General features: G+C 38.1%; 1 protein-coding gene and 1 long non-coding RNA gene across 8 annotated transcripts; one reads left to right on the top strand and one right to left on the bottom strand.

Moving 5' to 3' along the window:
* Positions 1–2,045: 2,045 nt before the first annotated feature.
* Positions 2,046–4,082, bottom strand: LOC120111279 (zinc finger A20 and AN1 domain-containing stress-associated protein 8-like). Its single transcript, XM_039127839.1, has 3 exons — positions 3,938–4,082; positions 3,746–3,815; positions 2,046–2,895 (listed from the first exon to the last, which is right to left on the bottom strand). Exon 3 carries the CDS (start codon positions 2,879–2,881, stop codon positions 2,366–2,368), a length of 516 nt encoding a protein of 171 aa, XP_038983767.1. The 5' UTR covers positions 2,882–2,895; positions 3,746–3,815; positions 3,938–4,082; the 3' UTR covers positions 2,046–2,365.
* Positions 4,083–7,471: 3,389 nt separating this feature from the next.
* On the top strand, positions 7,472–18,005 carry LOC120111276. 7 transcript variants are annotated; one of them, XR_005512341.1, is made up of 5 exons: positions 7,472–7,864; positions 8,936–9,034; positions 10,549–14,732; positions 15,205–15,385; positions 17,588–18,005. It is a non-coding gene; the product is annotated as an uncharacterized LOC120111276 (long non-coding RNA). The 7 variants fall into 7 exon arrangements; XR_005512339.1 differs by having other exon boundaries at positions 8,897–9,034; XR_005512346.1 differs by having other exon boundaries at positions 7,472–9,034; positions 10,549–14,335; positions 14,675–14,732.
* Positions 18,006–22,915: the final 4,910 nt, after the last annotated feature.

Here is a 22,915-nt window from a genome sequence, read left to right as displayed (position 1 = left end):
CAATCCCAATCAGATTAGTCATTCATACTCGCTGAGCTACTCTTGTCATTGCCTACCAAAATCAACAAAAATATCTTTAAATGGATCCAAATTCCGAATCTGCAACAACAATCTAAAAGCTATGACCAGAGATGACAATTAAGCAAAAATAATCCTTTGTGTAAACTAAGAAATCATGGGGTCCCATTACTAGGCAAACATATTGTAGAAAGGCGAAAATAACCCACCAAGCCTCCATTTGCACTCCCTTCTCCTTTTAGCTTGCAGGTAGAGCAACAAGAGAAATGTGTAAACCATCCATAGTCATCACAAATAAACAATATATACATAAATGCAAATATATAACATAACCATATGACATAGATAACGAAGATCATATTATTTCATACTCGATGGAAGCCAGTGATATATCTGTCACATATCAAATAACCAGACATAAGCTATATCAGAAATGCAATTATATTCACACACACACACACATGCACAAAAAAAATACATACATATACTGCGCGCACACACACACACACATATATATGCATACATACAATATAACCATACAACATACATAACAAAGATTATATTACTGCATACTTCATGAAGCCAGCATATCAAATACCCAGCCGTAAGATGGAAGCTATATAAGAAATGCCATTATATTCACACATGCATGCACGTACGTACACGCACATACACATGCTTTCATTACTGATCAAACATATTGGATAGAGGTAAAAACAGGCCACCAAACCCTGATTCAAATTCCATTCTCTTTTCAGCTTAAGGTGGAGCAACAAGAGAACTAGTCTAGGATCCATAGACAGCACAAATAAACATATAACATAAATGAACATATAATATAGCCATGCAACATAGATAACAAAGATCATAATATTTCGTACTTTATGGAGCCGGTGACGTATCGATCAAGTATCAAATGCCAAGACATATCATCAAAGCTAGATCAGAAATGCAATTATATTCACACACGCATACATTTCATTAGTAGGCAAACAAAATGTAAATAGGTGAAAATGAGCCACCAAGCTCCCATTCACACCCCCTTCTCTTTTTAGCTTACAAGAAGAGCAACGAGAGAAAGAGGTAACCAATCCATAGACATCACAAACTAGGGTCGGCAAAACCGTCCCAAACCAAGCAGTTCCGACCGTTCCAAGCCGTACTGGTGGCCCACCGATACGGTTCCAGCAACGAAAACGAGACTCGTTGCTGGAGCCGAAAAAGAAGAAGGAAAGAGAAAGCAAGCGAGGGAGGCAAGAAGAGAGAGGTTGGGACGCCGACGAGGGGCCAGCGAAGGCTGCAGCTCCTTTATTTCGAACAAAATAGGGGTCCGACCGTGGTTTAAAAATTTTTACGATTTTTAAGTGAAGTTCGCAAATCGCTTGCCGACTTCACTTAAAAATCGCAAAATTTTTCACGATTTGCCGACTTCACTTAAAAATCGCGATATTTTTTAAGCCACGGTCGGACCCCTGTTTCGTTCGAAATATGGGAACCAGCTGCAGCCTCGCCTGTCGCGGCCTCCGTCCGCCCTCCTCCAAAGTCTGCCACCCTCCCACTCTCTCTCTCCTTTTCTTTCTCCCAAAGTACTGTGCCCTCTTCTCTACCGATACAGACCAGGCACGCCTGTATCAATTCGTGCTGTTGGAAAACTGGTACAATGCCCGATACCAGTTCCTCCGACTTTGTCACAAACAAACATATATACATAAAAGCATATATACAATATAACCATACAACATAGATACCAAAGATCATAATTTTTTCATACTTTACGGAGACAGTCACATATCTATCAAGTACCAAATGCCCAGACAGAAGATAGAAGTCATGCCAGAAATGCAATTATATACACACACAAACATACAAATATAACCATTTCATACATTATGAAGCCATTGATATATCTATCAAGCATCAAATGCCCAGGCATAAGATAGAAGCTATATCAGAAATGCAAGGGCATCAGCAAATTACTGCCACCACTGTATGCACCCACAACGCCCAACTAATTAACAGAAACATGGAGTAAAGATATGAACTTCCACTCTATTTCACGCACAACTGCTGATTACTACTATTCATATAATGTAACATGAGAACCATGATAGGAGGTTACAAAGCTAGCCAGATCATATGCCACAAGTCCATATACCAGCACAACTAAAAGCTTACATCTTTTCTGATCAACAAGAGACAGTACTTGAGGCTGACGCCTCAAGGATGCCCCAAGAATCATGCATCCAGCCACTTATAGGCACTGACAAGCAACCATCATCAAAAGATAAGGCATGGATAAGAAAGAGAAGCATCACTTCAGATTTCATTGACCTTCTCTCAAGGCTCTCTAGATCTTGTCAAGCTTTTCAGCCTTAACTACAGGGTTTGCTTTGGCAATGGCATCCCTGGCAGCTGTTCGGTAGTCAAATGGGCAGTTGTGCTTGTCGGAATAGCGGTGCACAGCACAGAAAAGGTTCCCACACCGACAATTGAAGCCCGTCAGACCCACCCGCTTCCTACAAGTGTTGCATCTATTTGGACCCTCCTTCGCCTTTGCTTCTCCACACTCAACTGAGACTGGAGCATCAGATGGTTGTGCCAAAATGATTTTTGGCTCTATAGAATCAGCAGCTATGTCCACATTCCCCGAAACGACTGGCTCTTTACCACTACTACTGCCATTGCCATTCACAATATTGCCAATGGAGGAAGCCGCCAACTTGGCCTGTTCCTGCTTCAGGATCATCTCCTTGTGGCACTTGGAACACATATTCATGGTAGCTGCACTTCCGAAGAAACCACAGTTGTTGATGCAGAGAATCGGACCTTCAGGTGCCTGGCATCCGGTCTCATCATGCTCCATGGTTTTTTACTAACCTGAAACGCAACAACCTCAAAATCAAAAACAACCAAGCAATTTTCTGGAAATAAACAACAACGGCTCTATACCTGCATACTCTGAGCCCAAGCACCCATCTAACCATGTTCAAGGTATAGCAAAGGAAAACTAAACCCTCAAGACAAAAAGATCATAAATAATCTAAGAAATAGCAACCACAGTATAGACCGACCTGCCAATGTAAATTCCGGTGATTGATCAAATTTTAGAGCCTAACACACTAAATGCATATAAATTTTGCATGTAACTGCCCAAAACCACAGAATATTGAATAATGATTTCATCAGAAATTGATCTGCTTCACAGATTTATCATCAGACAATCTTCAGAAACGCTGAAAACAAAAGAGGTAATTCAAGCAAACAAATAACTAAAAAAAAATTGTCACAAAGTTCTAACCCTTATCGCATAACCAAAGAAAGGATAAAAAGAGGACAACTCGAATTAAAACCCAGATCTAATAAAAAATAATGCTGTTATCTCATAAAAAATAAAAATTTCACCAACCAACAATAAGAAGAAGAAAAGAAAACAGAAATAGAACTTCGCAACGACATTTGATGCAAAAGTTCATTAAGTCTAATCACATACCCTAATACAATTTTATAATAAAAATGAAAAGAAGAAGAATAAGAAGGAGAAGCAGGAGGAGGAAAAAGAAAACAGATGATCAGTCAAATCGAAAAATAGGGGAACGAAGAAAAATGGAACGTACTTTTTGTGTGATAGAATCAATTGAACCCATCAACCAAACCCTAACCCTCGATCCTCGCCAAAAAACCAAACCGAGAACAAAAAACCCATATCCGGGTCAAAAACATTGGATACCTGTTCGATATGGCCTTCTTCACGATTCCTTTACGGCGATCTTCCCCAATCTATGCGCTTCGAAGGTCCCCTACCATCGAAAAAAAAATTTAAAAAATACAAGCAATAACAGAAATGGATCAAACCGCCTGCCATCGTATCAAAATATCCACAAAAGAAAAAAAAATCAAGAAAATAGGTCGAAGCCCCAACCCTAGCGGCCAGAAATCGAGTCGGAATCGTGGAATTGAAGGCTCGAAAGGGGGACGGCGATAAAAAAGGCGAATGGTAGAGAGAAGGAGAGAGGTGGGTTGGGTTACGACTCCGCCCCTATTTAAGATGAGTCTCGCATATCCCATCTAAGGTTCCGCAAATTAATTTATATGAGGTAACTCAAAATCTGCCGTTCAATTTCCCAGATGCAGAACTGAACCGTTTGATGCCAGCAAATTCGTGTGATTCTTTTATGCCTTCGTTTGGACAAAGTCGTATCACTGCGGTGGTGCCGCCCGACCGCCGTGTCCATACAGCTTAGAGTACCGAGTCGGCATGATAATAACCCTGAGGTTTAGCGAAATTAAAGTATACCAATGACGTGGGGAGGTTACGATCGAACGATGTTGTCTCCGAGATGCAACGGACGGCCTTTTTTATCAAAGCACGCGTTCCAGCGGAGCGATCGTGTTTTTAGCTCTCTCTTTTTTTTGATGGTTGCTCCTGAGCACGAAGCTTTTACTGCGTGCTCGTGCGCCAAAATATACTGCGGTCTGTGCCTTCATTTTTGGAGTTTTTGTTGTGCAGGGATTTCACCTGTAAAACCATTGGATATTCTTGATCATGATCATTTTCTCCCAAAAAAAAAAAAAAAATTTGATAAGTATATGGCTCTATGTTTAAGAACCAATAGAAGCTTGGCATCATATAAATCCGATTAATAACTTTGGAAACTACTATATGTATCCAAACATTTTACTTCATAAGCCTTTAGAATACTTATTTTTATTTATAGGCTCCATCCATCATGTGCTTGTCTCGATGATTGGCACATAAAAATGAGCCGAGGTGATTAGTTTGGTGCATGGCCATGTTAGTACATGCGCCGCAGGATATATTTTCTCTTTATGAAGGATCTATTTGGATGCCTATGATAGAAGTTCTTGCATAAACCTTACATACAATAGACCTTAAACATGATAGATTAGGAGAAGAGATTCTTTGGATATCCTTGAATGCGCTTTATAATCTAGACTCTTAAGCAGCACAAAACAAAATGCCGTCGCAGCTAGTCTTTGCCATCCTATATATTATAGTGGTTATATTTGATTAGACGATTTACTACTTACCCAACTGATTGTTTCTTTCCACCGATCAATTCTCCTTGTTATATACCAAAAAAATTTTGCAAATAGATCATATGACCATCCAAATATAAGTGTGGAAATTTTTAGGTTCATGTTGCTGGCTCATATAAGCCTTAATACATTTAACATGTTAAATACTTGAATGTTTTGTGTCAAATACACTGCACAAAAAGCAAATAGGATGTGGAAACTCCAAATGGCTGTGAAAACTAAATTATAGGACCACCATTTACTTACGACTCCTAATTAAGCATATATAATGCATCATGTGTCAAACTTAACAGATTGAATAGCTCAAAAATCCTTTCTCAAGAAAATCAGCAAAGAGCTTAAATGCCATTTTCTTTAAAAAAAAAACTAATAATATGACAATATACGACCGAGGAATTCCTATTGCTAGATTATCTCTTATCAGTAATCTTGCTTGGTTAGAAACCTATCACTTAATCATCAGATATTTTATTCCTAATGTGGACAACTTGGGGTCAAATGTTGTGAAGGAATATCCTAGAGTCATACCTTTTGCATAATGCCATTGCTATTATTATTTAAAAGGGCATCTCTTACGTTAAAATTTCATTTATGGAGAAGCAAGGATGTAGGAAAAAAAAATCAACTGTAAAACAAAAATTCAAATCTCTCTTTGTTCTCATCCCCTTGTAACCAAAAGCAAGATGAACATATTTTGTTGAAGTCTCAAACTACTTTTACTTCATATGTTTAATGCATTGTATACTATATATCAAATGAGAAAAGCACGATTTCACTTTTAACTTTATTAGAATAGAGAGAGAAGGCAAATATTTTGTGCGCACCCTATTGATGTAAAGATTAGCTCTATAATCCTAAACCTCAACTGATAATAGTGCTATTTATGATGCTAACCTGATAAAATGGATTTTGCTTACCGTTGGCTAAATATACAGCATGTATCCAATCTATCATGAGGCTTTCTAGTTCAAAGTCAACACATCAGAATGACGATATTGTTCCCACTAATAAAGATAAAAAATATGCTAAAACATAGACAGCAATAATCAACCATATTGTCAAATTTTGGTTGTTATTGGACTCTACTAGTATCATATCATGTACGTATTATGTTTCAATCTCATGACGAGAGGTACAATCTTACTCTAGATCCTAAGAAAAAACTACAAGAGAGGCTTTCCTGGCTAGCTGGCCATGCATTGAGAAGTCAATCAGTTTCAAACTTCCCTGCAAACCTCCGTAAGGGTTACTTCTGAAGTCAACGCTTTTTCTTTAGTTGCCCTCCATACTTTTTTTTCTTTTTTCTTTTTTTTGTTTGAAATGGATGTATCATACATAGCGGATATGAATACATCCAAAAAAATTAAAAGATAATAAATCTCAAAATGCACCGAGTAGTTTCCTCTCCCCCAGCCACAACGTCTCCCCAGAGTGGTTAACTACATAGGAGGTTACACAATCTGCTATCCCGTTGGCCTCTCGATACACATGCTTGGCCTGCAGGGCCATCCCACCCCTCACCATCTTCCCGATATCCTTAAAGAGCGGATGGTAATCATCCACCCCTCCCATACTCTACATCCAACTAATGATAGTAGCCGAGTCGCCCTCAAGTACTAAGGTATTGGCTTGCAACACGCGCCTAATATACCTTAGGCCAGTTCAGGCAGCCCTCAACTCTGCCCCTAGGACAGAAGCATCGAAAATCTGGCAACCACCAGCCGTAATCATCTTGGAGTCTGACCCCTAATGACAAAGCCTGCTCCTTTCCTACTACCGCCATCCAGTATACATCCGTCGAAATTAACCTCGAGGAAACTCGGGGGTGAGGGCTCCCATGTGAAGAACACCGAGCGAGACGCTTTAGGAGCAGAATAGGAACCCTAGGTGTCCCGAGCTATCAAAGTACCATCCAACAGATGCAACTAAATCATCTCAGCTATCTGTTTTCGGACCTTTTCAACAATGAACCTCGGTGGAGGGCAGCTCTCACCAAACATCCAAATATTCCTGAATAGCCAGACCTGGTATGCTATATAGGTTGCTACAGTAGCCGCCTGCCTGTATCGTGGGGCAGACGCCCATCGACTAATCTCCTAGAATCATCCCAGATTCTTGATGGGACCATGGCACAATCTCATATCTACCGTGCGCACTGATACTAGAATAAGAAATGATCCACAGACTTAGCTACGAGGCACAAGGGGCACTAGAGATAGATATCCAAGCCCTTTGTACTCAGGATGATCCTAGTCGGGAGCCGCCCGAAGTAATCTTTCAGGGCCATTTTAGGATGCAGACCAAAGTGCTGAACTCCCGCACAGTCAGTACCTGAAGGCCGTAGACATTGCACACTTCTATTGTGTTCTTTTTTTTAAAAAAAAAAAACCCCTACACTACTGCCTTAAAACTTCGCATTACTTTCTCGAAGACACGTGACTCTGCAAACTATATGAACGCTCTTTCTTCTTAAACTCCGCGCGGGTTTCCCCGGCACTCTCTGTGGAGCGGAGAACCGACCAAGGCCGCCGGAGCGACCGGACAACGGACCGAATCGAGGGTTTCCTCCCTTTGTTGCTCTCTAGGTTTCAATTCATCGCTGAGATTATTCCCGACGGGACGATTTTGGGTATTGTTTTAAGTATTGGAGATGGAGGGTTGGGATTGTGCCGGCGATGACTAAATGTTTGGGGTTAGCTTCACCGGCGAGGGAGCAGCGAGGCTCCGGGAGAGGATTATGGAGAATCTGAAGGAGTTCATGGGAGATTACGCCGACGACATCCTCATGGTATGATTCCGTTTTCCATTTCACCCCCTAAATTTTATAGTCGGAAATGCTTAAACCACTGCTGATTTTCTGATCTTCCGGCGTCTGAGTTGCTTCTCTGAACTTCTTGGTTATTTTACTCGAATCAAAGTGAAATGAAGTGACGATCGCTGGGTCTCGAAATAGTCAACATTTCTGGCTTCCAGATGATTTCGTTTGTAGGGTTTTATGGAGTTTGATAGCAATCTATACTGATGAATTGATGGATTATAATTGGGATAAATGTACTAAAATGCTTCTTCTTTTTTTTTGAAATTCATATGCCGAGAGAAAGCTAATTTAGTCTGGTAGTATAATTCTTCCCTCTGTAGGTGAAGATACCATATATCCAACTCCACTGATACTTTTCTTGATTAGACATTTTATTCGGAAAATGTGGGGTTTCAAAGATATGCCAGAGAGTATCTCAAAGACATCATCAAATTAACATGCGGTAGTTCTAAGAAGGACTTGAGTTAAACATTTAACAACTATGGTTTGCTTCATGAACCGGGGCGCGTCTCCGTGGTCATACCCCTCTGCATAGCAAACATGGGTTCTAGGTTCGAATCTTAGGTGGTATATCCCTACATATTGCGACCTAGGTAGTTCTAGCACAGGTGGGTCTCTCTCTCCCCTCTCTCTAAGTTTGGTGGGGGCAGTTTCTGGATCGTAGAGAAGCTTGTAACATAATGGCTCCCATACCAATGAGTTTGGATAAACGCATGAGTATTGAAGATTATTTACATATTTGAAGATGGGGTTAGGGTGGGCATGGGTTACCCATTTCGTTTTGGAATTATGTTTTGTATAGTGACATCTCTATCTGTTTGTATTTCACTTTCTTTATATCGTTTATATATTTTATCTGGAGTGGTTGGCATATCGGTGAAAGAGTGCAGCTGAGTTTTGGCAGGTTCCCCCTCCTTGGGTGGCGATTTTGAGATGGGTAGGATGACATGAGTGGTTTTTGGAACTATATTTTCTTTTATTGATGACATCTTCCATCCTCAGGTGGCATTTTCTTTAACCTTTTCTTGTATTTTGGCAAAGTGCCTAATGATATTGAGAAAGGAACACAGTTCATTGACATGAAGAACGCAAGGGTGATTCAGACAATACTGTTACAGTCTTATAACCAGGGAAGCCCAAGTAAGTTGATGATATGATTTGTCTTAGTCTTGAATGGGATTTAAATGATATAATGCATGTTCTTGGAGAAGTGTCTTGTGATATCTTCTTCTTCTTCTTCTTCTTCTTCTTCTTGTACAAGTATGTTTCTTTTCAATATAAGATTAAGAAACCATTTTTTTCTACAGCTGTTTAGAATACCACAGAAGTATCTGATTGAGTGTTTTTGTTGTTAGTGTCCCATGTGGGCCACATGCAAGCGAGTAGTTTGAGCATGGAAAGGCACCTACACAAGTTTGAATGCCCAAATATGAATCTACACATCATATCTAGAAGAAGTAAATATTTTCTTACATTCTAGACTTTAAATCTTCAATTGTTTTCTTCTTGATAGGGCTAATAGACCACTTTAAAGGAAGGGGTTCGAGTGGTGGAGGAGGTAGAAATTGTCTCATTATCGGAAACGGAAGATGAGAGCCATTCCTTACATAATTGAGTACTAGAATGACGTGGGGGTTCATTATAGTGATATTTGTTGTCATTTCTAAGCCTTGTGACCTATCTGTTTCTAGCCATATCTATCTTGTTGCAACTTGGATATTTATTTTTTATATGCTTATGGTTCTTTTGGATATCTTAACTGTAGATTTGTGCTTGTTATGTTGTCAAGTTTGTTTAACTGCTGAAGCATGAAAGAATGGAATGTTATCTAGCTACTTTTTTGGTGACAGACTGTGCTTTATTTAAGTAAAGATTGCTTTATTTTCGTTAGGCTTGATTTAACATGTGGGAGGCCAAATCCATCTTCTTGCAAGGGAAATTATACAACAAGGCCAATTTGCACTATGATGGTTGATTTGTTGCTTTCTTCTTAAGGATTCGTGAGTACATGGAATCAAAATCTAAAACTATTTGCATTTTACCCCCAGTTGGGAAGAATCTAGTAATGAACTAATATGATTAATAATCAGTCAGCTCCAATTCCCTTGGCAATTTTCAATATAATTCCAATTTTAACAACAAATTCTGGGAGTGAAAAACAACATATAATGCATAAAAATTACTTCAACAGATTAAAATCCTTCACCTTTATTTATTATATTTTTATGTGAAGGATTGGTGGGTATTGTGGAACAATCAGCCCCCTCTCTCTCTCTCTCTCTTTCTGTGTCTGTATGTGTGTGTCAGTCTCCATCTCTGTCACATACATACATGTCCATTCATTGTGTATGTTTATATCTCTGTCACCTAGCTATCATTTGTATGCACTTGTCCTTAAATACATCCATGCCTTTGTGCAAATGAACACATGCACACACATATATCTATATGTACATGCATGAACGAATAAATACATACATATAAATAAAACTTAGATGTGTCTAACTGTGTGTGTATATGTGCATGTCTATGCACCTCAGATGTATCCACAGTGCTTTGGTAGATTTTTGTAGTAGTACTATACTAATTGTTGTACATACAACAAAGTTATGAACTTATAAGCAAATATCCGATGTTTCACTTCACCTTTGCAGGAATATGTTCTGGTCATATTCAGGAATTGTAGACACAAGGATGAGGCAAGAAATGAGCTTAATGTGTTCTTAGGAGATGGCCATGCTGCTTTTGTAACCTGGTATCCCTGCTTTTCTCATTATGTATTTTACAGTTTTAGTTTTTCCAGTTCTAACAGTGAAATCAAGATCCTGACTTCATTTTCACTGGATGTGTTAGGCAAGTTTGGATGAGACCATTTTATTGCAGGTTTTCAGTATCATCTATCTTCAAACGTGCACCTGTACGTGCAACTTCATGACTCATCTCCTGATAAAATGCCCAAAACACAATCCATATTAAATGAATCTTCTGGAAGATACCATTCATGTGCAGCAAATGCAAGTTATAGAATGCATTCTGATTCTGGAAATATGAGAGAGAGAGAAAGAGAGAGAGAGAGAGGTCAGCTAAAGTTTCTGAAAATTGGCACAAAGGGGAATGGAAAGGATTGGTATGGGAGGAGACTGAACCATTTTCTCTTTGGAGCATGATGGTTGAGAATTTTCAGTCGGCGGAAACAAGGTATCGTTGAGCCAAATGATCCAGTGCTCTCAGACCTCAAATTCACAAAAAAACAGACTGGACAATATTTCTAGCAGCTAAAAAGGTTTTTTATGCTAGAACTTATTTATGGTTCCACCAAATTAAGTAGCCAGTAGACCCTGCATCATATTTGCTCTCTTTGTTTTGTTGCTAACTAGAAAGCAGCAAACTATTGTAAGTGATGCATATGACCGGGATTCTATAGATTTCACCAAGTCACTGTAATAAAGTGTTGAAGTTTCATCAAGTTATGGATTTGCATAATCTTTATACCATTTTCTGGCCAGATAGCTTTCGCAATTTATTTGCTTTCTAGTAGTTTCTTTCCTCCATCTTCTTCCCTTCCCTTATTTTAGAAGCACAATTTTTTATTCCATAGTTTTTCTCCAAAATGACTAAATGCAGCTTTGCCTCATATTGAATAACTCCCCATCTTTATTTTTGCTTCATTGGGAAGAGGTTCTTAAGGGGATTATGTAAATTTAAGCACTTACAGGTACTGTGCTTACCTTTTTGCCTCTTTAAACTCCAAAAACATTCTAGAGAGCAAGGTTTTAAAATCCGGTACGGACCATGGTGCCGGTTTTTTCTATGATCGGTATGGTACTGGACTGTCTCATACCAACTCACTGTGCAGTGCTATGTACCAATACATTTTTTTTTGTTTATTTATTTAATTTTTTCAGTTTTTTATCTTTTTAATTCACAATATGGATACTAAGCTATCTTATTTTATCATGTTCAAGTGATTTTTGATGGGGCGCTTTGATGCCAAAGTGTCAGTATTGTTAATGATACTCGTAATTTCCACTATTGAAGTGTACTAATTCAAGAGTCTAGTTTAACTATATAAATTAATAATCTAGTTTAAGAATCAGGTTCTTTTCTGCTTTTCTTGCTGGGCTCCATCTGGCCACCTAATGACCTATGCTCCTTGCATATTCAATAATAAATAATTAAGTTCAATATAGTCTATACAAAATTTTATGGGGTTCTATGATAGTTTTTCCAGAATCTTAACCTTATTACTTTCATTTTTTACCTTTAGAGGGTGATTTTCAGAATTCTGAGTTTTTTGCGAATGAAAAGAAACTCTGCTCTGACTGAAAAAGGAAAGGAAAGCGAAAGATTCAGAGTTTCGTCAAAAGAAAAGTGGAAAAAAAAATGTCAAAAGAGCCAGATGAGTCTATAGACGGATCAAAAGAATCCGATCTCGAAAGAAGAGAAATGAGAATGCCTCGTAGCAATTCATTGGCATTATGGTCAAAGCCCGGTGAGCAGGCAAGAAAGAGAGAGGTAGCCCAACCACTTCCAAAAGCAGGTAGGGATTCTTAAAAAAGAGATATGGGGTAATTATGATTTAAAATGAATAATTTGGATAACTACAAAAATGCATAACTATTTCAAAAATCAGCTTCTAAATTATCTGTGCATGTTCCCTTTTTTGTACATTTAATCAAATCTTTTATAGGAGCCTGGCTTGTAGGGTAGAAACGTTGCATCACCCTCTTCCCCTCTTCTTTCCTCTCTCTCTCCCCTTTCTTCTTCTCCTTCCTCCTCCTCCTCCTCCTCCTCCTCCTCCTCTTCTCTCCCTCTTTCTTTCTCTTGGTCGAAAGGCCGTTAGGGGTCCCCAAACCACTCCCGTGACCCTAGAAGTGAGGAGCTGCTGGCCGAACCAACTGTGGTACCAGTCCAAACAAGCCTGTACCTATCTACACCAGCTGGCCATCGATTCCAGTCAGTTTCATTGTCCTGAGGCCAGCATGCATGACAGTTTTTGTCAGAATGGTACAGTACAAATGGTACTGTCCTGTTCCGACAGTTTTTCAATGCTTGCCAGAGAATGAACAATCCACTTGAGTGCATTATGATATATTGGAAGTGAATTTTTTCATCATTAAGTAAAGAATGTCCTTATTATTTCTTACTGAATTTGTACCTGATGCTTTCCAGTCTGCTGTAGGAAGATAAGATGGCTACGAGGAACATAGCTTCCTTATATGGGGCAGAAATGAATCTAGGAAATTATGGACATATTCTTTTCTCTCGTGTTTCTCTGTAACTTGCATTATCTTGATTTCTATTGTCTTTCATCCTTTTGTTTCTTTAAAAATAATCCTCTTGTAATTGCCATTAGAGATGCACAGCTCCCACTTTAATGATTGATGTTTCATGGCAGCTTCTTTAGTCCACTCTTCTTGATGATGTGAGGACTGTCAGGAAGACAAGTGGAAACCAGCTTTAAAGTAGCTTCACTCTGTGATATGTCCATTAACCACAAATTCTATGTTGGAGGAGAGACCTCAGACAACCATATTCATTGCAAGATATTCAGGTGTTATGGCAATGGTGCTCAAAGCTGGAAGAGAACAGCTAAAGATGCAAAGAAGCTTAGATGTTCAGGAAATATTTTTGATAGACTTGGTCACCGCATGGACTAGATCGAGATTATAAATTAGTCATCAGACTATAGAACACCTGAACAAAAGAAAATCATTATGATTCTGATCAAATTCAACAATTAGATAGTTTGGATTATGGTTCAGGAAGTCAGTATGATGGAATTTCTGCTGGAAATATAACCATGCTACGTAGTGAAACAGGGAAGTCCCAAAGCTATTATGATTTTGATCATATCAGATATTCACATAGTTTGGACTATGATCAAAGAAGACAGTACAATGAAATTTTTGCTGGAAATATAACCATGCTAGGTAGTGAAATATGGAAAGTCCCCAATTCTTCATCAAATAATGATGAATGAATATGATAATGTCAACATTGTAAAGCATCGGGATTTGAATGCTTCCCAAAGTGCTTTCTCTGCAACCAAAAGCAAGAACTCACTCGTGGTGCGGTATAATTTTGTCAAGGATACTGATGGAGTTGTAAAGAAAACAAGGTTGATGGATCAAGATCCACCTGTTACTGCATTGAAAAATGCATCTTGCAAGATTTTGAATGTATCTGTAATGTGAATACATGGAAACCATCTTACTAAAAGCACCTGAGAGTGTCACAGAGCAGAGAATCCGATGGCTGGGGAAAAGGGTAATGTGGGTGCGAAGAAGCCAAATTTGCAGCTTATAAAGGAGAACATCACCGCCAACTCTCAATAAATAAATAAATGGGCTTTTATTAAGTTAAACTTCTAATTGTCATTTTCATTTTTGCAGTAAGACATGCATGAGACAAGACTATGATAGTCAACTGTACATATCTGTAAGCTTTGTGTTTTTTCCCTCTACCTCTAGAGGTGATTATTATTTTATTTTCTTAAAGTCAAACTCCTTAACTTTTGAAAATATACTGAGCATGAAAAAATAGGTTACTTGCTTTCCTTTTCTCTGGTGATGTTTCTCCTTCTGGCTGATGACAATCTTAAATGCATCATGGATTTAGGAAAATCAGAGAGCTCTTCCAATTGATATATATTTTTTTTATATAAAAAAAAGGATCATTGGAAAGAAATATAATATTCTCCTGTTTTAATTTATTCTCATCCTTCTCTTTCTACCCTCTTTGACAAAGAAATGTGCTGATTTTCTCTATATTGTACAGGATGTGGCTCGTTTGATTGTTTGAAATGAGGTGCAGAAAACCGTGGTGTCAACACCTGGTACTTCATCGACCTTGTATTAGTTTGACTGTTTCTGTCTGCATGAACTAAAAATATGTAAAAACTGGGCCAGCTTGATTAGTTGATAGAATACCATCAGCTCTTCTTAGTAAGGCTATGAAAGTGAAATTTCACAATATGCTTGTTTTGTTTTGTTCTGGACACTAATTCATCATTTTTCGAGCACTGGATTTGCTTTGTTGCAAAAATTGTGTCTTGCATTGTTAGCTTAGCCTTTACGTGATGCAGTGGGCAATGAAAAGTCACGAGTGTTTTTTTCTTTTTTTTCATCTTAGATAATATGGTATCTTTTAGCTTGGCATTCTTGTTCCGTATATATGTTTAAAAATCCTGCAGTTTTGTACATTTGTGATGATCATGTAAAAGGTTAGTTATTTCTTCTTCATTCTACAATATCATATGCTAGTGACTGCCCTTATGATGTTCATTTGAGAATTATCTTTGTGAGCAGTGCAAGCAATTCTACCATTTTTGATGCTACGGAGGCGGTAACCACAATGGACACTTAAAGTGCTGGGTTTGCAGGTGCACTTTGCTGCTACAAAAGATACACATTCTCTCCATTTCAACAACTTTGGAGATGTGCCAAAAGTCACCGTTGTGGCTGATATTGCAACCAAGCATCCAAAAGGGTATGGCATTACTGTAGTGCTTATGGTTTCTTTAAAAGATTTTTTTTTTTGGAGATTAATATAATTATTTTCAAGGTATGCCTAATCGACCCGAACTGTCTTGTTTGGGGTTCAGCTTGGTAAAGAGTACAAACCGACCCAAGTCGAGTAAAACTGCCCAGTTTCACTCGGTTTGGAGTGGTTTGGGCCCCTAACCCTTTTTTCTTCCCCTTGTTCTTGCTTTTCCCTTTTCCTTTTTTCCTTCATTTGTTCCTTTTTTTCCTTCTCCTTTCATTCTTTCCTTTTTCTTCTTCTTTCTTTCATTTCTTCCTTCCTTTCTTTTTCTTCTCCCTTCCTTCTGTTGTTTCTTCTTTTTTTCTTCTTCTTCCCTTCTTTTCTTTCATTTTCTTCTTCTTCCCTTTGAGGGTTAATTACTGTAGCTCGAAAATGTTATTGAGAATGGGCAAGGTCCTTTATGACATAATTCAGGTCTGCAAATCTAATTTTTATTTTCATCTATTTTTAGGGAGACAACAAGTGTTGTATGAGTCTTTTGAGACAATGTTAAAGGAAAAGCTTGGAACTTTTAAAGCTCAATGATTTTCGTGATATTTATTAGCATGGTTGATCACGTAGTCACAGAGTTAATTCAATATTATTTTTGGGTTGTTCTTAGAAGCTTTTAATACTGGCTATCTACAACTGTGGTTTGAATAGTACAGATATAGAGTACCATAAGTGTTCCTTAGAATTTCTAATTATTGCTAGTGTTGTTCAAATATCAAATTTTTAAAATGTCTAAATTTGCTAATAAGTAATTTGTTAAGCACTTTGAACATCCATAAAATCTTAATTGGGTACTTTGAATAGTGATCAAGACTTAATTGAATACTTTAAAAGTACACTAAAGTAGTTTTAAACATAATCCTTAAAAAATAAAAAAAATAAAAAATATTGTGCCAGTATTGAACCAGTTTGGATATGCACATCAAGCATCGGTATGGTATGGTACCATATAGATACCTGACCAATATGGAACCTAGTACCAAAACTGTGAACCTTGATAATTTCATTTGAAAACAAGTGGCCTACATAGACATCACATTATCACTGAATGGCACATTGTTTGTCTTGTATTTTAGAGGTATTGCTTCAGCAAATTCTTGGTTTGTGAGTTCATGATGCAAGGTCTGCTCAATGCCTATGTTCTTCTGCATTCCTATATGACAAACATAAGTTGAAGAATCCCTGTTGTGAGGAACCATGTTAGGCTCTAAATAATAAATATTAGAAATGAGGGCCAGCAAGCCCCCTAGCGGGTAAAACTTTCGTGGAAGAGTGGGAAAATTATTGAAGGGGATTATTAGGGTTACATGTTATTGTATCATTGTGCTTTACTCTTCTTGCACATGTAAAGTGTTTTTTTGTCACCTTTTGTCTGATGATGACCAATTAACACTTGTATAGGCATGTCCTTTTAGGAGATTGTGAGTGAATAACCCACTTATGTAGAACTTTTTGTTGGTATGGATCCATTTGCACTCTGATGATGCATCCATAATATACTTCCAGAGTTTCAGTTTTCTTTGTTTTTAGTAATAGAGAGATGTCCTGCCAAACTGCCTTCTGTGGCAAGTGAGACCTCTTCGTCAAGGTTCTGGATGGGTGATATGGCTTTTTTCAGTCTTTTTTCTTCCTATAAGCATAACTTTGAAAAGAGGGAGATAACATGGAACCTATCCAACTATTTGTCATTAACAAATGTAACCTTATCTTCAGGTGTAAAATATTAAACTGTCTATCTTGGATGAATGCATGAGAGCTTTTGTGATTGCTTCTCTACTTAAATGCCAACCCCTCTGAACTGGTGATGTCTTTTGTTGTGAAAACAACTTTGGGGAAAATCAGGGCCTGCATGAATGCTGGAAGAGCCATTGGAAACTTACGTTATTGGTTACATAGTTAAAGCTTGAATAGCGGGAGCAAACTTCTAATGTTCTCCTAGTTATGGGAATGCTCAAGAGAGGAGGATTTTTTGATTTAGCAAATTATTGCATTCATTTGGAGGAACTGCTCTTATTTGGATGCGATACGTTAGTAATCTACCGTATTTCATTCAAAATTTATATCTAACTGAATCTGCATGTCCTACATATAATTAACACGATCATTTTGTTAAGACTTCATAAATGGATGAGTGTTCTCAGACTATGTTCTATGCAGGTTGCCGGGGATGGCACTGAAAATTAAAAGCTGCTTCAGTGATGGTTTTGCGCCATGCCGCATGGGTCCCTTCATTTGCTTCTAGGCATAACAGAGAACTATTTCCAGGAGGCATTCTTAAGTTGCCTTTCAAGCCTGCCCCCCAATCAAACCTGGTGCCCAAATTTTACAGTGGAAGCTTGAGGCTCTAACCTTCCAGACCCAGGGACCAGAAGTCTTCAGAACAGTCCACTGACATCAGGAAACAATTTCTCATCTCTTAAGAGGGTGAAATCTCATGTATATTCTGAAGAGAAGTAAAGCGAGACCTTCCTGACGCAGACCCTCGCCCTCGTGGGTGCAAATCTGAGTTAAACAAATTTAAAAATTTGTTGATTTGATTATACTTAATTAAAATTTATAAAAAATTTTTAAATAATTTAGAATTTTTTACGTGATTATACCCGATCTAAGCTAACTCGGAGAATGCTCAGGCTACCCAACCAATATGTCGCTCATGTGGAGCTTACAGCGCTCATATCCAAAGCCTGCAGCGTGTGGACCACAGCCGTCCCGATCGGATCGACCGACATTTTGGCTTTAAGGGAATTTGTGGTGCGCTGTCACGTTAGTGTCCTCCTACTTTACGCGGCAGGAGCGGCCCGGACAAAATACGGGCGGCTGAGGCCGTTTTCTCCGTCTCTCTCATGCTTTTCCAGCTTCGTCCTTGTTCCATCAAGATTGGGATCAAGGACCAGTAAAGAGAAACAGGGGATTTCAGAAGATGCCGACGAGAATTATTTATTTAGTCGAAGCGTCGTGGTATCATCCATCGCTCCCAACAGATAGCTGGTTCGAGGTATTCCAATTCCCTTGACCCCCTTACGCTCCCCCACCCAATCTTTCACACGTTACTATTTAGACAGGAGCTTCTCTTCTACCTCTTTTCGAAGAAATAGAAGCTGTCAACTTATTTAGGCCCTATTTAGTGGACTTACTGGCAGTAGAGATTTCAAAAATAGAACTTTTATTTTTCTTGGTACATAAAGTAGAGTTTTTATAAAAAGCTATTTGCAGTTTGCTAACTAAATTTATCAGGTATTGTAGAATTTTAATATATGTTTAGTAACCAAATTAAGGGAGTATTTTTGGTATGACAAAATAACTATAAAGAACAATACATAGTTATACAAATAGAGCATAATAAAATATAATATATATTATTATATAAATATATGATATAATATAATATTAATGTAATCTAATATAATATTATTATAATATAGTAATATAATATTGTATACTTTAGCATAATAATATAGCATAATTTGATGTTATATAACATAAAGAATCGATGTATTATGATATAATATAATATAATATAACATAATATCTTATAGTATAATACAATAATAAGATATAAAATATTATAATTATTATCATTATATATTAATATTTTATTAATATAATATTTTTAGGAATTAGTTTTTGTAATTATAATATTTTATTATGGATATTTTGGTTCAAAAAGAAAATAATTTTATAAATCAAAATAGCTTTTTGATGCATGCTATAACTGTTTTTATGAAGAAATTACATTTTGAAGTTTTTCTCAAAAAGTTGTTTTAGTTTTATGGCAAAGTTAAAATAATTTTTTAATTTTTTTACCAAACATCTCTATCCTACCTAAAATTATTTTTAGAAGGTTAAAAAATATTTTCTGATTCATCAAAAGCTCTGCTAAATGAGCCTTAATATTTCTGCGATGTAAGAAATAGACGACCGTGAGTTGTTGGTACCAAGAATTAGGAGTTCAATGGCCAATACTGATTAAGAAGCTTTTCCTAAACTCATCAGCTCCAGCATGTCCTTCCTTCTTTCCTTATTTCTTTAGGAAAATTACTTTCCCATCCCTCTAAAGACTCCACTGTAACAAAAAGTCCTTGTTAATTAAATCTAAAACATCCGGTCCAGAAACTTTCCAAATTGTAATTTCTGGTCCCTGAGCCCCTTTTATTTTGAAATAAGATACCGAAAATGCCCCTTCCCTCATGATCTCCCATCCTTCCGAAGAAAAAGAATTTTAGAGACTTTCCAAACTGTAATCTCCCAGCCGCGGCTGCTGTCGACCGCGGCCTGCCCCCTCCCGCGGCCGCCGCCGGCCCGGCTCGCCTCCCCCGAGCCCCCTCCCGCGGCCGCGCCGCCGGGAATGCCTCCGCCCCCGCCCCCATGGTGGGAAGGTGCCGAAGAAGAGGAAGAAGGGCTCCGTCCCGCGTCCTGCGGCTGTCGCCGGCCACAGCCCGCCCTCCTCCAGCGTCCGCCATGGCCCAGCCCCTTTCCGGCGCCGCAGGCCTCGCGGGAAGAGAAGAAAGAAGAAGAAGGGAAGAAGAGAAGAAAAAAAAGAAAAAGAAAAGAAAAAGTTTGAACTGGGGTCGACTCCTGCTCTGCTGGGGTCGACTCGTGAGAATCTTGGGTCGACTCGCTCACTTCTACAACAATTTTCTAAGAACACTTAACTGTGCGCACAGTCCTGTTAACTGTGTTCGCAGACAACTTAACTGTGTGCCGCCAGCTCGCGGAAGGAGAAAAAAGAAGAAAGAAGAAGGGAAGAAGAGAAGAAAAAAAAGAAAAAAAAAGAAAAAAAGGAAAAAATAAAAATAAAGTTAAATAAGCTTGGAACACAATTAAATAAGTTTGGAACACACTTAATCTAACATGACACACAGTTAAATAAGCTTGGAACATATTTAAATCATCTCGAAACACACTTATTCTACCCAGGAACACAGTTATTTCGACTGTGCACACAGTTAAGTTTTATTAGAAAATTATTGTAGACTTATGCTGAGCTGGGGTCGAGCTGGGGTCGACCCCTGAAGAGCTGGGGTCGACCCCTGAAGAGCTAGAGTCGACCCCTGAAATCAGGCAAAAAAACAGCTCTCTGGAAAGCCTGAGAGAGTCGACTCCAGGTGAGCAGGGGTTGACTCGTGCTATTAAGGGGTCGACTCTAGGTGAGCTGGGGTCGACCCCAGGTCTGTGAACATAATTAAGTTGTCTGTGAACACAATTAACTTGTCTAGGAACACAGTTAACTTGTCTAGGAACACAGTTAAGTTGTCTGTGAATACAATTAACTTGTCTAGGAACACAGTTGTTTAGGAACACAGTTAAGTTGTTTGGGAACACAGTTAACTTGTCTGGGAACACAGTTAAGTTGTCTAGGAACACAGTTAATTTGTCTAGGAACACAGTTAACTTGTCTAGGAACACAATTAAGTTGTCAGTGAACACAGTTAAGTTGTTTAGGAACACAGTTATCTAAAAATACAGTTAAGTTGTTTGGGAACACAGTTAACTTGTCTAGGAACACAATTAATTTGTCTAGGAACATAGTTGTCTAGGAACACAGTTAAGTTGTCTGTAAACACAGTTAACTTGTCTAGAAAAACAGTTAAGTTGGAACACAGTTAAGTTATTTGGGAACACAGTTAACTTGTCTAGGAACATAGTTAACTTGTCTAGGAACACAGTTGTCTAGGAACACAGTTAAGTTGTCTGTGAACATAGTTAACTTGTCTAGGAACACAGTTGTCTAGGAACACAGTTAAGTTGTTTGGGAACACAGTTAAGTTGTCTAGAAATACATTTAACTTGTCTAGGAACACAGTTAATTTATCTAGGAACATAGTTGTCTAGGAACACAGTTAAGTTGTCTGTGAACACAGTTAACTTGTCTAGGAACACAGTTAAGTTGTTTGGGAATACAGTTAACTTGTCTAGGAACACAGTTAATTTGTGTAGGAACACAGTTAACTTGTCTAGGAACACAGTTGTTTAGGAACACAGTTAAATTGTTTGGGAACACAGTTAACTTGTCTAGGAACACAGTTAACTTGTCTAGGAACACAGTTAAGTTGTCTGTGAACACAGTTAAGTTGTTTAGGAACACAGTTATCTAAGAATACAGTTAAGTTGTTTGGGAACACAGTTAACTTGTCTAGGAACACAGTTAATTTGTCTAGGAACACAGTTAAGTTGTCTGTAAACACAGTTAACTTGTCTAGGAACACAGTTAAGTTATTTGGGAACACAGTTAACTTGTCTAGGAACATAGTTAACTTGTCTAGGAACACAGTTAATTTGTCTAGGAATACAGTTGTCTAGGAACACAGTTAAGTTATCTGTGAACACAGTTAACTTGTCTAGGAACACAGTTGTCTAGGAACACAGTTAAGTTGTTTGGGAACACAGTTAACTTGTCTAGAAACACAGTTAACTTGTCTAGGAACACAGTTAATTTGTCTACGAACACAGTTGTCTAGGAACACAGTTAAGTTGTCTGTGAACACAGTTAACTTGTCTAGGAACACAGTTAAGTTGTTTGGGAACACAGTTAACTTGTCTAGGAACACAGTTAACTTGTCTAGGAACACAATTAATTTGTCTAAGAACACAGTTGTTTAGGAACACAGTTAAGTTGTCTGTGAACACAGTTAACTTGTCTAGGAACACAGTTGTCTAGGAACACAGTTAAGTTGTTTGGGAACACAGTTAACTTGTCTAGGAACATAGTTAACTTGTCTAGGAACACAGTTAATTTGTCTAGGAACACAGTTGTCTAGGAACACAGTTAAGTTGTCTGTGAACACAGTTAACTTGTCTAGGAACACAGTTAAGTTATTTGGGAACACAGTTAACTTGTCTAGGAACACAGTTAACTTGTCTAGGAACATAGTTAATTTGTCTAGGAACACAGTTGTCTAGGAACACAGTTAAGTTGTCTGTAAACACAGTTAACTTGTCTAGGAACACAGTTAAGTTGTTTGGGAACACAATTAACTTGTCTAGGAACACAGTTAACTTGTCTAGGAACACAGTTAATTTGTCTAGGAACACAGTTAAGTTGTCTGTGAACACAGTTAACTTGTCTAGGAACACAGTTATTTAGGAACACAGTTAAGTTGTTTGGAAACACAGTTAACTTGTCTAGGAACATAGTTAACTTGTTTAGGAACACAGTTAACTTGTCTAGGAACACAGTTGTCTAGGAACACAGTTAAGTTGTTTGGGAACACAGTTAACTTGTCTAGGAACACAGTTAACTTGTCTGTGAACACAGTTGTCTAGGAACACAGTTAAGTTGTCTGTGAACACAGTTAACTTGTCTAGGAACACAGTTGTCTAGGAACACAGTTAAGTTGTTTGGGAACACAGTTAACTTGTCTAGGAACACAGTTGTCTAGGAACACAGTTCAGTTGTTTGGGAACACAGTTAACTTGTCTAGGAACACAGTTGTTTAGGAACACAGTTGTTTAGGAACATAGTTAAGTTGTCTAGGAACACAGTTA

The sequence above is a fragment of the Phoenix dactylifera genome, chromosome 1 (genome assembly GCF_009389715.1).
Source record: "Phoenix dactylifera cultivar Barhee BC4 chromosome 1, palm_55x_up_171113_PBpolish2nd_filt_p, whole genome shotgun sequence".
In the NCBI taxonomy this organism is placed as follows: domain Eukaryota; kingdom Viridiplantae; phylum Streptophyta; class Magnoliopsida; order Arecales; family Arecaceae; genus Phoenix; species Phoenix dactylifera.
The sequence above is the reverse complement of the archived record's forward strand: the minus strand, read 5'-3'. Positions and strand labels throughout refer to the sequence as shown.